The sequence below is a fragment of the Mytilus edulis genome, chromosome 12 (genome assembly GCF_963676685.1).
Source record: "Mytilus edulis chromosome 12, xbMytEdul2.2, whole genome shotgun sequence".
Lineage (NCBI taxonomy): Eukaryota > Metazoa > Mollusca > Bivalvia > Mytilida > Mytilidae > Mytilus > Mytilus edulis.
Genome location: NC_092355.1, coordinates 62,106,185 through 62,122,981, shown reverse-complemented (window position 1 = coordinate 62,122,981; position 16,797 = coordinate 62,106,185). Strand labels below are relative to the sequence as shown.

The 16,797-nt window shown below is 32.3% G+C and overlaps 1 protein-coding gene across 1 annotated transcript in view; it reads left to right on the top strand.

The window, feature by feature from the left end:
• LOC139498901 (uncharacterized) overlaps positions 1-16,797 on the top strand; it is a 105,460-nt gene that overhangs the window by 71,475 nt on the left and 17,188 nt on the right. Inside the window, exons 11-12 of the mRNA XM_071287491.1 lie at positions 2,660-2,690; positions 5,984-6,255. Coding sequence (XP_071143592.1) covers positions 2,660-2,690; positions 5,984-6,255 — 303 coding nt within the window. The remainder of the gene's footprint in view (positions 1-2,659; positions 2,691-5,983; positions 6,256-16,797) is intronic.

Below are 16,797 nucleotides of genomic sequence, written 5' to 3'. Positions count from 1 at the left end.
GCTGATTGCGTAAGTCGTCAATATAAGCACGTGTTCGACTTGAACTTTTTTTTCTTTATTACTGGATTTAAAATTTAATTTTTAATCTAAATTTCCATTTGCTGAAAATTGTTATTAAATAATGCAATCAGCATCCTGTTACAATTACCCCATGTTCTATTTTTACATTCTACAAGAACCAAGATGGCCGCCATGGCTAAAAATAGAACATGGGGTAAAATGCAGTTTTTGGCTTATAACTCAAAACCCAAAGCATTTAGAGCAAATCTGACATGGGGTAAAATTGTTTATCAGTTCAAGATCTATCTGCCTTTCAAATTTTCAGATGAATCAGACAACCCGTTGTTGGGTTGCTGGCCCTGAATTAGTAATTTTAAGGACATTTGGTCTTTTTGGTTATTATCTTGAATTTTATTATAGATAGAGATAAACTATAAACAGCAATAATGTTCATCAAAGAAAGATTAACAAATAAGTCAACATGACTGAAATGGTCAGTTGACCCCTTTAGGAGTTATTGCCCTTTATAGTCAATTTTTGACCATTTTTCGTAAAGATTAGTAATCTTTTACAAAAATCTTCTCCTCTGAAACTACTGGGCCAAATTAATCCAAACTTGGCCACAATCATCTTTTGGGTTAGTAGTTTGAAAAATGTGTCCAGTGACCCGGCCATCCAACCAAGATGGCCGTCATGGCTAAAAATAGAACATGGGGTAAAATGAGTTTTTGGCTTATAACTCAAAAACCAAAGCATTTAAAGCAAATCTGACAAGGGGTAAAATTGTTGATCAGGTCAACATTTATCAGCTCTGAAATTTTTAGATGAATAGGACAACCTGTTATTGGGTTGCTGACCCTGAATTGTTAGTTTTAAGGAAATTTTGCTGTTTTTGGTCATTATCTTGAATGTTATTATTGATAGAGATAAACTGTAAACAACAATAATGTTCAGCAAAGTAAGATTTACAAATAAGTCAACATGACCGAAATGGTCAATTGACTCCATTAGGAGTTATTGTTCTTTATACAGTAAATTTTTAACAATTTTTAACAATTTTCATAAAATTTGTAAATTTTTACTGACATTTTCCACTGAAACTAATGGGCCAAGTTCAGTATAGATAGAGATAATTTTAAGCAGCAGTGTTCAGTAAAGTAAGATGTACAAACACATCACCATCACCAAAACACAATTTTGTCATGAATCCATCTGCTTCCTTTAATATTCACATAGACCAAGGTGAGTTTGACAATAAAAATGCATTTGAATGGGGACATATAGATGGAACTCTCAACGTTATCCTGGGTTGGGCACCCCCTGGTCATGATTCATTGACTCTGAATGCTGTTCAGTGAAAAAACAGATATTGAGACATAGCTTTTTAATTTCAACATCAGCATTGTGATATTAACATAAAATACAGGTGAGACATGTATCTGTATAGAAAGTTTATTTAGGAATATTTAACAAAAAAAACATCTACTATTTTTAGAATAACTAATCAAATGAGTCAGATATACATAAATATTCAAGTAGTGACCAAACAATACATTAATCATGTGTAGTGTAGTGCACACGTTAATTATCAGTGTTGTTCGGCCACATTGAATGTGAACACAGCCTTTATCATGTATGCGTAGATCTGATACAGTTCAAAACTGTCTGTAAGACCCTGTTCACATGAGACTTAAGTACTGTAGATAACTGAGTTAGCATAGATAAATAACTACCCAGCTATAGAGTCAGAATAGGATACTAATTTGTATATATTGGTAAATAATCCAATCTTTTAAATTAATGTGCAGATATATTATGTTGAAATTTTCAAATTTTAAGTTCTCTAATCATCTTGTATAAGAATAGGAACATTTTTAAACATTAGCTATAGCTCCTTACATGATTTGCTATGTTAGCATATCACCTCTTCAAATGAAGCCTACTGTGTCTACATCCTTGGTATTTTATTGATGTTGGACGAATATTTCAAAAATATAATCAAAGCTCCTTGTTTATAATATACTAAAGAAAACATGCAGTGCAAAGATTAAATTGAAACATGTTGGTTGTTATATGTGACCCACCATGACATTTACAGGCTTATGGCGGTAAACGTAAAAATGGAAAAATGTCAATGTCACTTAGTGTACATTTAATTGAGGCACCTGCTATTGAATGTCTATTTATATCATGGGGTAAAAAAAGGTTTCATTCCTTCTTGACTTGAGGAATTTGAATATTATATCAAGATATACAAAACAATTAGATTTTTAACATAAAATATATAATTTAGGTCAAAATGCTAAAATTCCTATTTAGAACCAAGTAATTTCACACCATTTATCTTTAAGATCTTATTGTGTAATCACTTTCTCTATTAGTTTTCTGTTAGTGTTAAATGAACTTGTCTGTTTGTAAAATGTAGTCTATTATCGTGTTTATAATATTCTTGATTTCTGCCTTATATGTATTTTGGGGCCCTTTATAGCTTGTTGTTCGGTGTGAGCTAAGGCTCCGTGTTGAAGGCCGTACTTTAACCTATAATGGTTTACTTTTTAAATTGTTATTTGTATGGAGAGTTGTCTCATTGGCACTCACACCACATCTTCCTATATCTATATTCAAGTAATTAGTATTATATATTCTACTATTTTTACAGAAGAAGGAAGAGTGTGAGCAGAATTGTCCAGGTAATTAGTTGTGTGGATTCAAAATCTGTGTCAACATGTGAAATTGTGAATGTTAATAAAAAATGTGATGATTTTCTTCTAGTGGATTAACAATTGACAAAGTGGAGTGTCAAGACAATTTTAAGGTCATGTCATGGTCATCACTTATAAAAACAGTGATGATCAATTATTTTGAAAGAAGTTATGAAATGAAACTATATGAAAAAAATGCACTGTAATATCTTTAAAAGAGAGCTGAAGGATACCAAAGGGACATTCAAACTTATAAGTAGAAAATAAACTGACAAAGTCATGGCTAGAAAGAAAAATACAAACAAAAACAGCACACAAAACACAACATAGAAAACCAAAGACATAGGAACGAGAACCCCACTAAAACTGGTGGTGATCAAAGGTGCTCTGGAAGGATAATCAGATTCTGCTCCACATGTGATCCCGTCTTGTTACTCCTTTAAAATATGTTGATAAGTTATATCAAGTCAGACATCACATAATAGCAGATGGTAATTGACGCTGGATCACTCTTTTCTAATCGTAAGACATCACCAAATTCTAGACCATCGATCATGTAAAATTTTTTAGCCATGAAACTCGACCGAATGTGAAATCTTTATATTTAATCATGTTTTTCATGACATAGGATAGAAGAGACTGATCAGCATATAACTCTTTTTTTATAAAATTTATATATAAGCAATATCATGCTGAAGTTTAAAAATCAGTATTGATATATTAATTTTTAAAAATGGATGCAAGGATTTTTTTTGTTAAATTGAAAATGCATTGTAAGCTCTGGGAAGCTTTAATTTCTTCTCAGATATTTATAAAATTTACATAAAAGTTTCATATCAGTAAAGAATTGTACGAGATTTAAAAATCAATGGCGATAAATTATTTTTTCAAAGGATTTATGTTGCTAGCTTAAGCTTAGATAAAGTTAATTATTTGGCTAATTGCATTGTAAGCATTAGTACTCTCTCCCATACAGTAAGTGTCATTTTATAACTTTACATTAAAGGTTGATATGAGCAAAGCCTTTGAAAAATTTGATTAAAGGAGTAGTTCTCATTGAAAATATTTGGACAATTGCATTACCGATAATTTAGTGATCTACACCTATAGCATGTACAACACCTACATTTCTGAATTCACCTGATATTTATGAAAATGTTTAAAACAACCAAAAAGCAATATATATCTGGTCTGGTGTACAAAAAAATATTGACACCTTGTGTTTGTGGCATATCATCTAGGCCACAAATTTATTGTTTTCTGTTTAGTATTAACTTTATATTAAGATCCATTTTGTTACATTTCGTGATTAATTTTATTTGGCAATCGCCAATGGCAGTCAGCAGAGTTAAAGAACATCAGTTGTTCGGGCCTGTTAGTCAAATGCGTATTGTTTAAATATACTTTTTTCACCGTTTTTTTGTCGAGCCTGCAACTTTTGTTGCAGAAAGCTCGATATAGGGATAGTGATCCGGCGGCAGCAGTGTTAGCTCACTTCTTAAAAGCTTTATATTTTAGAAGGTGGAAGACCTGGATGCTTCATACTTTGTATATAGATGCTTCATGTTACGAAGTTTCCGTCAGTTACATATCCAATGTCCTTGACCTCATTTTCATGGTTCAGTGACCACTTGAAAAAAAGGTTCAAATTTTTTGTAATGTTGAATTCTCTCTTATTATAAGTAATAGGATAGCTATATTTGATATGTGCATACCTTGCAAGGTCCTCATGTCTGTCAGACAGTTTTCACTTGACCTAGACCTCATTTCATGGATTAGTGAACAAGGTTAAGTTTTGGTGGTCAAGTCTATATCTCAGATACTATAAGCAATAAGGCTAGTATATTCGGTGTATGGAAGGACTGTAAGGTGTACATGTCCAACTGGCAGGTGTCATCTGACCTTGGCCTCATTTTCATGGTTCAGTAGTTATAGTTAAATTTTTGTGTTTTGGTCTGTTTTTCTCATACTTTATGCAATAGGTCTACTATATTTGTTGTATGGAATGATTGTAAGGTGTACATGTCTAGCGGACAGATGTCATGTGACCTTGACCTCATTTTCATTGTTCAGTGGTCAAAGTTAAGTTTTTGAGTTTTGGTCTTTTTATCTAATACTATATGCCATAGGTCAACTATATTTGGTGTATGGAAATATTTTATGATCTTTATGTCAGTCGCGTGGGTTTTATTTGACCGTGACCTCATTTTCACGGTGTTAAGTTTTTGGGTTTTTGTCTATTTTTCTTAAACTATATGTAATGGGTCAACTATATATGTTGTATAGAAGCATTGTTAGCTGTACATGTCTGCCTGGCATGGTTCATGTGACCTTGACCTCATTTTCAAGGTTCATTGGTCTTTGTTTAGTTATCTTGGTTAATGTTAAGTTTATGTGACAGTTGTAATAAACCTTAGCTTTATACTTCGGACTATAAACATAATATCAATGATTAGTATAGAAGGCGAGACATTTCAGCGTGTGCACTCTTGTTGGTCTTTTGGAAAATGTTGTTCGTGCTGTATTTAGACCCTTCTACAACGAAATTTGTTTTACATGCACAAGTATTAAAATTGCGGTTTTTATCCAACGTAATCATAGGTTATTGAACGAAGTTTTCAATTTAGACTTGTTTATATATATATAAAGTACGTCTGAGCCAGTGACTAGTTATGTGAATGATCAACAAAACAGAGATCTTTGTCATGAATTCTATTTTCGTCTACAATGTTGGAGAGTGTCCTTTGTCAATTTCGTATTTTATTTGGCCTTTTTAACATTTTTTTATTCGAGCTTCACTGATGAGTCTTTTAATTTGTAGACGAAATGTGCGTCTGGCGCGAATATAAAATTTCAATCCTGGTATTTATGATGAGTTTGTTGTTGAATATGCACATACTCAATATCCTTTTATTTTCTACACATACCAAGGTGAGCGACATCATTTAAGCATTTGATAGACATGATGTTGCCTGTTCTTCTTCGATCTATGGTTTTGATTTGCCCCTATGACAACTTGTTTCCCTTTCATTTGCCCAAAGGTCCATCAATACTTTTCTCATCATTTCGATTACGCCGTCCATCGTTTGATCACTTTTACATTTGGAGTAGACACAACCTATTGGCTCTTATATTTGTTCAGCCCAATTCTTGCTATGTATTTACTTTTAAAAATATTGTAACTGAACATATGGAATTCCTTGAAAGATACTACCTAAAGTAAACATTTAACTACAATGAAGATTTAACATGTTTAATTGTTATATCAATGTTTTTTACAGGTTTAAGCGATGATGCTTTAAGCCAGATACCAAGTGATATTGAATTACTGCGTTTCTCAACCAACTGTGTATCAAACCAAATGCATGAATTAGTGTCATATCTAGAAATGTCGAAGAAATGGGATAGTATCACACACAACTATCCAAATGATATAGAGGTTGCGAAGTATTTGGTATTATCAAAATGGAAAGAGATAAAAGATCAAAGCAATTTCAAAACCTTGGCAGAAGCTCTGATAAAAATGGATATATCAACACATTTTTTGTGCCAAGTGAGTTTGTATTATTTAAATATCAAGATATGTTTTCCCCTTTGTGTCCTGCATGATAGCATTTCCTCCTTTAGATATATATAGTTACATTGGGAAATAGTAAATTACAAATGTAGCCCATGTCTGTCTAGTCCTGTTCTCTTCATATGACATGTACATTTATCTTTATGTAAGAATGGAACTATTCTCGCCTGAATATATATAGGTGAGCCACTTAGAAAGAAACAAAATATATCAAAGGGACATTCAAACTCACAAGTCGAAAATAAAACGAGTACCTATGGCTAAAAAAAGAAAAAGACCAACATACAAACAACAGTACATTACACACAACATAGAAAAGTAAAGACTGAGCAAGAGGAAGGGTAAGCAGATCCTGCTCCACATGTGTCATCCATTGTGTTGCTCGTGTTAGTACAAACCCCGTGATAAGTGTAAATAGGTAGGTCACATTCTGGGAAAATGGAACGATTGTAGAAACGACAATTGGAACATATATATATATATATATATATATCCCTTGTCATTAGTAAAACTGATATTGCATAACGGTCAAGCAACTCGTGATGGCGTCCGTAAAATTTATGAAGGGATGATTTTAACTTCACCACTAAATGTATACAAACTTATATCATTCATACTATTAACTTCACATTGATGCATAAATATGGGCAATTCAGCAGAGAAAAGTTTGTAGAGCAATATTTTCAGGTTGCATTTCTGTAAATATAAACAATGCAATTTCCCATAGGAACTCGCTTTGTGGGTAAAACTGTGCCACTTTTACTATGAAGTTTTGTAAAATATTATATCCACTGTAAATATTATAAAACTTTACCTGGATGCTTCTTAGGAAATCTAGTTTGAATATTGTATATAAGGCTTTGGTCCATCACAAATCATGGCCACTGCATGATGCTAAAAATAAAAATATTGGGATAAAATGTAGCTTACGGCTTATTTTAAAAAATTCAAGCAGATTTTGAAATAGGTGAAAAAAAGCTAGAATTTTCAGTTCAAACTTAAGTCAGATATTTACCTTTAAAGGCTTATTTAAAAAAATTCAAGTAGATTTTAAGATAAATGAAACAAGAATGTTTCCCTAGTACATGGATGCCCCATATGCACTATCATTTTCTATGTTCAGTGGACCGTTAAAATGGGGTAAAAACTATAATTTGGCATTAAAATTAGAAAGATCATATCAGTAGGGAACATATGTACTAAGTTTGAAGTTGATTGGACTTCAACTTAATCAAAAACTACCTCGACCAAAAACTTTAACCTGAAGCAGGACAGACGGACGAACAGACGTACTAACGAACGGACGCACAGATCAGAATATATAATACCCATAAATGGGGTATATAAAAGCTAGAATTTTCAGTTCGGACTAAATTTCAGATATTTACCTTTAAAAATTTCTATAACATTTTGAAATTTCATAAAACTGCACAGTTATCTCAATTATACATTGATCTTACAAGATGTAAGGTTATTTGTTAGTTTAGTTTATTGCCTTAGAATTAAACGATTTAGGTAAAAAGAAGTTAATACTTTCAGTTCACATTTTTATATGTACGCAAAAATTGAAAAATGTTTGGTCGTATATTGGTATCACGTTGGCGTCAGTGTCATCGTCGTCCAAATATTTTGGTTTTCGCACTATAACTTTAGTTTAAGTAAATAGAAATGTATGAAATTTAAACACAAGGTTTATGACCATAAAAGGAAGGTTTGGATAGATTTTGGAAGTTTTGGTCCCAACAGTTTAGGAATTAGGGGCCAAAAAGGGCCCAAATAAGCATTTTCTTGGTTTTCGCACTATAACTTTAGTTTAAGTAAATAAAAATCTATGAAATTTTGACACAAGGTTTATGACCACATAAGGAAGGTTAGGATTGATTTTGGGAGTTTTGGTTCCAACTGTTTAGGAATTAGGGGTAAAAAAAGGGCCCAAATAAGCGTTATTCCTGGTTTTCGCACAATAACTTTAGTACAAGTAAACAGAAATCAATGAAATTTAAACACAAGGTTTATTGTCGAGCCTGCAACTTTTGTTGCAGAAAGCTCGACATAGGGATAGTGATCTGGCGGCGGTGGCTACGGCGGCGGCTACGGCGGCGGCGTTAGCTCACTTCTTAAAAGCTTTATATTTTAGAAGGTGGAAGACCTGGATGCTTCATACTTTGTATATAGATGTTTCATGTTACGAAGTTTCCGTCAGTCACATGTCCAATGTCCTTGACCTCATTTTCATGGTTCAGTGACCACTTGAAAAAAAAGTTCAAATTTTTTGTAATGTTGAATTCTCTCTTATTATAAGTAATAGGATAACTATATTTGATATGTGCGTACCTTGCAATGTCCTCGTGTCTGTCAGACAGTTTTCACTTGACCTCGACCTCATTTCATGGATCAGTGAACAAGGTTAAGTTTTGGTGGTGAAGTCCATATCTCAGATACTATAAGCAATAGGGCTAGTATATTCGGTGTATGGAAGGACTGTAAGGTGTACATGGCAGGTGTCATCTGACCTTGACCTCAATTTCATGGTTCAGTGGTTATAGTTAAATTTTTGTGTTTTGGTCTGTTTTTCTCATACCATATGCAATAGGTCTACTATATTTGTTGTATGGAATGATTGTTAAGTGTACATGTCTAGCGGGCAGATGTCATGTGACCTTGACCTCATTTTCATGTTTCAGTGGTCAAAGTTAAGTTTTTGAGTTTTTGTCTTTTTATCTAATGCTATATGCCATAGGTCAACTATATTTGGTGTATGGAAATATTTTATGATCTTTATGTCAGTCGAGCAGGTTTTATTTAACCGTGACCTCATTTTCACGGTTCATTGCACAGTGTTAAGTTTTTGTGTTTTGGTCTATTTTTCTTAAACTATAAGTAATATATGTCAACTATATATAATACATGATATATGTTGTATAGAAGCATTGTTAGCTGTACCTGTCTGCCTGGCATGGTTCATCTGACCTGGACCTCTTTTTCAAGGTTCATTGGTCTTTGTTTAGTTATCTTGGTTAATGTTAAGTTTATGTGACAGTTGTAATAAAGCTTAGCTTTATACTTAGGACTATCAACATAATATCAATGATTAGTATAGAAGGCGAGACATTTCAGCATGTGCACTCTTGTGAACACAAAAGGAAGGTTGGGATTGATTTTGGGAGTTCAGATCCAAAAAGGGGCCCAAATAAGCATTTTTCTTGGTTTTCACACCATAACTTTAGTAGAAGTAAATAGAAATCTATGAAATTTAAACACAAGGTGTATGACCATAAAAGGAAGGTTGGGATTGATTTTGGAAGTTTTGGTCCCAACAGTTTAGGAATAAGGGGCCCAAAGGGTCCAATATTAAACTTTGTTTGATTTCATCAAAAATTGAATTATTTGGGTTCTTTGATATACCAAATCTAACTGTGTATGTAGATTCTTAATTTTTAGTCCCGTTTTCAAATTGGTCTACATTAAGGTCCAAAGGGTCCAAAATTAAACTTAGTTTGATTTTAACAAAAATTGAATCCTTTGGGTTCTTTGATATGCTGATTCTAAAAATGTACTTAGATTTTTTGTCGAGCCTTCGACTTTAGTTGAAAAAGCGAGACTAAGCGATCCTACATTCCGTCGGCGGCGACGGCGGCGTCCACAAATATTCACTCTGTGGTTAAAGTTTTTGAAATTTTAATAACTTTCTTAAACTATACTGGATTTCTACCAAACTTGGATAGAACCTTGTTTATGATCATAAGATAGTATCCAGAAGTAAATTTTGTAAAAAAATAAATCCATTTTTTCCATATTTTACTTTTAAATGGACTTACTTTTTCTGCGGGGAAACATTACATTCACTCTGTGGTTAAAGTTTTTAGAATTTTAATAACTTTCTTAAACTATTCTGGGTTTGTACCAAACTTGGACAGAAGCTTGTTTATGATCATAAGATAGTATCCAGAAGTAAATTTTGTAAAAAAATAAATCCATTTTTTCCGTATTTTACTTTTAAATGGACTTAGTTTTTCTGCGGGGAAACATTACATTCACTCTGTGGTTAAAGTTTTTTAAAATTTTAATAACTTTCTTAAACTATCCTGGGTTTGTGCCAAACTTTGACAGAAGCTTATTTATGATCATAAGATTATATCCAGAAGTAAATTTTGTAAAAAGATAAATCCATTTTTTCTGTATTTTACTTTTAAATGGACTTAGATTTTCTTCCAGTTAACATTACATACAGTCTGCAGTTAAAGTTTTCAAAAACATTTATTAGATTCATTAACTATCCTCGATTTTTACCAAACTTAATTGGACAGAAGCTTCTTACAATCATAAGATAGTATCAAGAGGTTTTTTTCCTCATTTTTGTTGAGCCTGCGATTTACGGCAAAAGTAGGCGAGACACTGGGTTCCGCGGAACCCTTACAAATTTTTATTATTGGCCCAGTTTTCAAACTGGTCCAAATTGGGGTCTAAACTTAAACATTGTTTGATTTCATCAAAAATTTAATAATTGGGGTTCTTTGATTTGCCAAATCTAACTGTGTATGTAGATTCTTAATTTCTGGTCCTGTTTTCAAATTGGTCTACATTAAAGTCCAAAGGGTCCAAAAATAATATAAGTTTGATTTTAATAAAAATTGAATTCTTGGGCTGCTTTGATATGCTGAATCTAAACATGTACTTAGATTTTTATACGACCGCAAAATTTGAAAAAATTTTCGTCGTATATTGCTATCACGTTGGCGTCGTCGTCGTCGTCGTCGTCCAATACTTTTAGTTTTCGCACTCTAACTTTAGTAAAAGTGAATGCAAATCTATGAAATTTTAACACAAGGTTTATGACCACAAAAGGAAGGTTGGTATTGATTTTGGGAGTTTTGGTCCCAACATTTTAGGAATTAGGGGCCAAAAAGGGCCCAAATAAGCATTATTCTTGGTTTTCGCACAATAACTTTAGTTTAAGTAAATAGAAATCAATGAAATTTAAACACAATGTTAATGACTACAAAAGGAAGGTTGGTATTGATTTTGGGAGTTAAGGTCCCAACAGTTTAGGAATAAGGGGCCAAAAAGGGACCCAAATAAGCATTTTTCTTGGTTTTCGCACCATAACGTTAGTATAAGTAAATAGAAATCTATGAAATTTAAACACAAGGTTTATGACCATAAAAGGAAGGTTGGTATTGATTTTGGGAGTTTTGGTCCCAACATAATAAGGGACCCAAAGGGTCCAAAATTAAACTTTGTTTGATTTCATCAAAATTGAATAATTGGGGTTCTTTGATATGCCGAATCTAACTGTCATGACTGTGTATGTAGATTCTTAACTTTTGGTCCCGTTTTCAAATTGGTCTACATTAAGGTCCAAAGGGTCCAAATTTAAACTTAGTTTGATTTTGACAAAAAATGAATCAGTTAGGTTCTTTGATATGCTGAATCTAAAAATGTACTTAGATTCTTGATTATTGGCCCAGTTTTCAAGTTGGTCCAAATCGGGGTCCAAAATTAAACTTTGTTTGATTTCATCAAAAATTGAATAAATGGGGTTCTTTGATATACCAAATCTAACTGTTTATGTAGATTCTTCATTTTTGGTCCTGTTTTCAAATTGGTCTACACTAAAGTCCAAAGGGTCCAAAATTAAACTTAGTCTGATTTTAACAAAAATTGAAATCTTGGGGTTCTTTGATATGCTGAATCCAAAAATGTACTTAGATTTTTTATTATGGGCCCAGTTTTCAAGTTGGTCCAAATCAGGATCTAAAATTATTATATTAAGTATTGTGCAATAGCAAGTCTTTTCAATTGCACAGTATTGCGCAATGGCAAGAAATATCTAATTGCACAATATTGTCAAATAGCAATTTTTTTTTTAATTAGAGTTATCTTTCTTTGTCCAGAATAGTAAGCAAGAAATATCTAATTGCAAAATATTGTGCAATAGCAAGATTTTTTTTTAATTGGAGTTATCTTTCTTTGTCCAGAATCAACTTAAATCTTTGTTATATACAATATACAATGTATATTCACTTTTTACTACCAACTGATAAATTAAAATAATCTTTACCATGCATTCAGTGATAACAAGCAGTTTTTTTACATCTTAATATTTTATGATGTATTTAAATGAGTAGTTATTGTTGCAAACTCCATTAGAAATTTTAATTGAGATTAGTTTTGGAATAAGGGAAAGGGGGATGTGATTAAAAAAATTGGGTTCAATTTTTCTCATTTGAAATTTCATAAATAAAAAAGAAAATTTCTTCAAATATTTTTTTGAGAGGATTAATATTCAACAGCATAGTGAATTGCTCTAAGAGAAAACAAAAATTTTAAGTTCATTAGAATACATTCATTCTGTGTCAGAAACCTATGCTGTGTCAACTATTTAATCACAATCCAAATTTAGAGCTGAATCCACCTTGAATGTTGTGTCCATACTTGCCCCAACCGTTCAGGGTTCAACCTCTGCGGTCGTATAAAGCTACGCCCTGCGGAGCATCTGGTTTATTATGGGCCCAGTTTTCAAGTTGGTCCAAATCAGGATCCAAAATTATTATATTAAGTATTGTGCAATAGCAAGAAATGTTCAATTGCACAGTATTCAGCAATAGCAAGAAATGTTCAATTGCACAGTATTGTGCAATAGCAAGAAATATTCAATTGCACAGTATTGCGCAATAGCAAGAAATCTTCAATTGCACAGTATTGTGCAATAGCAAGTATTTTCAATTGCACAATATTTCGCAATAGCAAGAAATATTGAATTGCACAATATTGCGCAATAGCAAGAAATTTTCAATTGGAGTTATCTTTCTTTGTCCAGAATAGTAGTTGAATCAACTTAAATCATTGTATAAAACAACATGCAATGTATATTCACTTTTACTACCAACTGATAAATTAAAACAATCTTTACCATTCAGTGATAACAAGCACTTTTTTTACATTTTGATATTTTTTTATGTATTTAAATGAGTAGTTATTGTTGCAAACTCCATTAGAAATTTGAATTGAGATTAGTTTTGGAATAAGGGAAAGGGGATGTAAAAAAAATTGGGGGGGGGGGGGTTCAATTTTTCTCATTTCAGATTTCATAAATAAAAAGAAAATTTCTTCAAACATTTTTTTGAGAGGATTAATATTCAACAGCAAAGTGAATTGCTCAAAGGCAAAAAACAAATTTTAAGTTTATTAGACCACATTCATTCTGTGTCAGAAACCTATGCTGTGTCAACTATTTAATCACAATCCAAATTTAGAGCTGAATTCAGCTTGAATGTTGTGTCCATACTTGCCCCAACCGTTCAGGGTTCAACCTCTGCGGTCGAATAAAGCTGCGCCCTGCGGAGCATCTGGTTTCAAATCAACTTGAATTTTAATAAAACTGTATAGCTATCTCAATTACACATTGATCTTACAAATGCTAGGTTTTTTGGTAATTTGTTTAATGCTGTCCAATTTAAGGATTTGATTTATTACAAATGCTAGGTTTTTTGTAGTTTGTTTATTGCTGTCAAATTTAAGAATTTGATTAGAAAGGGAAAAAAGTCAAAATTTTCAGATCGGACTAAATTCAGATACAAATTTCTATTACTTTGTCCTGGGGCATTAAATTGCTAGGATAATAGTCACCGCTTTTTCAAATTTACTTAGATTTTCATAAAATTCTAAATCTATCTCAATTATATATTGAACTTAAAAAATGTCATGTTATTTATTTTAAAAGGATTTGATTAATATCTAAAAATAAAAATAAAAAAAACCAAGAATTTTCAGTTCAGACTAAATTCAGATAGTCACCTTTAAAAATTTCTATAATTTTTAAATCAAGTTGGGTTTTCTTATTATTATACAGCAATCTCCATAATATATTGATCTTACAAAATACCATGTGATTTGGTAGTTTGGTTTATTGCTGTCAAATTAAATTTAGATACTAGTAGTATGTCAAAAAGCTAGATTTTCAGTTTGACTAAATTCAGATAGTCACCTTTAAAAATTTTATTCACTTGTTCCTGGAACAGACAGAGTAAAAAACTGTAAACTAAATTTATAGTCAAGACTGGTCCAGTCTAAGTCTAGACTGGTTGATACTGATTGAACATTGGTCAAAACTGGTCCAGCACTTGTCCATATTCAGATTATACCAAGATTATCAAGTACCCAATCAGACGTATTAAGTAAATTTAGACCAAAGTCACGTACAGTTATATACAGTTGAATACTGTCAAGATTGTGTTGAGTCTTGTCAAGTAACATCTGAGCTCGACCTTACTCGTTGACTATTAGGTTTGGTCTTTTCAAACTCTTCACTCTGAACAGTTTATAGTGTGTACAGTTAAGGTCAAGCTTGCTCTGCCATATATTTTGCTCATACATTGACCTATAGGTGCTTACATTTACATCATTTTGTCTCTTGAAAGTCGTCTCTACGGAAAGCACATGTTCTTATCTTATCATGGTATAAAGATGAATTAACTTACCTCCTGAAGGTGAATAATGAAACTTTGCACAATTAGTTGCCTCTTTCAGAAGACGTGTTGCATACAAGAGCAGAGACAGATACCAAAGGAACTCTAAAATAAACTTGCAACGCCATGGTAAAAAATGAAAAAAGACAAACAAAAGTCAACGAAACACAACATAGAAAACTGGGCAACAGGAACCCCACCAAAAACTGTGGCTGTTCATGAGTTATGTTATAACTGTAAAGATTTCTTTTGTCCACACTCTGATTGTTGAATGTATTGATCAAAAGTTTAATTTCACAAAAATTTGCATTAGTATATTGACTCTTGAATATATTTACAAGTCGGGGCATCTAGTCCCATGGACACATTCTCCTTTTATTTTATATCTATGGGGTGTATGTTTTTCATTATTAAGGTCTTTCCTTTTTCTATAAGGAAAGACCTTACTGTATTTCTTCTGATTATTATTATTATTATTAGGTCTTTCCACTTTTCCGTGGAAAGACCTATTGGTTTTCTTCTGATTATTATTTTTTTTCTTCCGCCAACTTTTTGTTCCTTCGCAATTTTTTTGTTTCGCAAGATGTCGCTTAGACATATGGTATATGATATCGAACAGTTATTATGCTTTTGTAACTGACACCGCGTAACCAAAATCTTTCCCATATAAGAGTTATCTCCCCGAACACTGTTTTTCTTGTTATCTCTTAATCTTCGCAACCGTACAAGAAACCGACAAATTTATTTTACCAAATTGCTCATTATATCCTCAGGATGTGCTGTTTTATTTTGACCGAAGCCGTATAGAGATTCCATATGAGAGTTATTCCCCCTTTTGTATATGATATAAATGAAATGCATTTCTAACTGGTAAACCATAAGTGATAGAGACCTAGGGTCTTTTGAATTAAGATCCTTGGTCCCAAAAAATGAAAATTAGGTCAAGGTCAAAGGTCAAGGTCATTTTCTTAATTTTGATTTTGGCTTATTTTCACTCATTTTCATTAACCTTGTAAGATATCGACAAATTATTTTTACTAAATTGTTGGTTGGGACATGTCGTAACAAAATAATTTTCGTTGAAAGGGTGCGTAGACAATAAATGGGAGTTTTAGCCCCTATCATATCTAAAATTATGTGTAAAGTGATATAACTTATTAACCATACATATTAGAGACCTAGGGTCTTTTGATTTGAGATCCTTCGTCCAAAAAAATGAAAATTAGGTCAAGGTCAAAGGTCAAGGTCATATTCTAACTTTTGCTATTTCCACTCATTTCCAAAAACAGTATAAGATATCGACAAATTATTTTGACTAAATTGTTAGTTGCGACATAATTTTAACTTGATATTTTAGACTGATTTTTAATATTTTAATATCAAAATTGATATTAACTGGTGGAAAGACCTTCAATTGTTCTCTGAACAATTGGTTTTTAATTAAGGTCTTTCCTTTTTCTATATCGAAAGACCTTACTGTATTTCTTCTGATTATTATTATTAGGTCTTTCCACTTTTCCGTGGAAAGACCTATTGGTTTTCTTCTGATTATTATTATTAGGTCTTTCCACTTTTCCGTGGAAAGACCTATTGGTTTTCTTCTGATTATTATTATTTTTTTTCTTCCGCCTAATTTTCTTTCCTTCGCAGTTTTTTTGTTTCGCAAGATGTCGCTTAGATATATGGTATATGATATCGAACAATTAATACGCTTTTGAAACTGACAGCTCGTAACCAAAATCTTATCTATGTAAGAGTTATCTCCCCGAACACTGTTTTTCTTGTTATCTCTTAATCTTCGCAACCGTATAAGAAACCGACAAATTTATTTTACCAAATTGCTCGTTATATCCTCAGGATGATTTGATTCATTTTGACCGAAGCTATCCGGAGACTCCATATGAGAGTTATTTCCCCTTTTATATTTGATATAAGTGATATGCATTTTTAACTAGAAAACCATAAGTGGTAGAGGCCTAGGGTCTTTTGATTTGAGGTCCTTGGTCCCAAAAAATGAAAATGAGGTCAAGGTCAAAGGTCAAGGTCATGA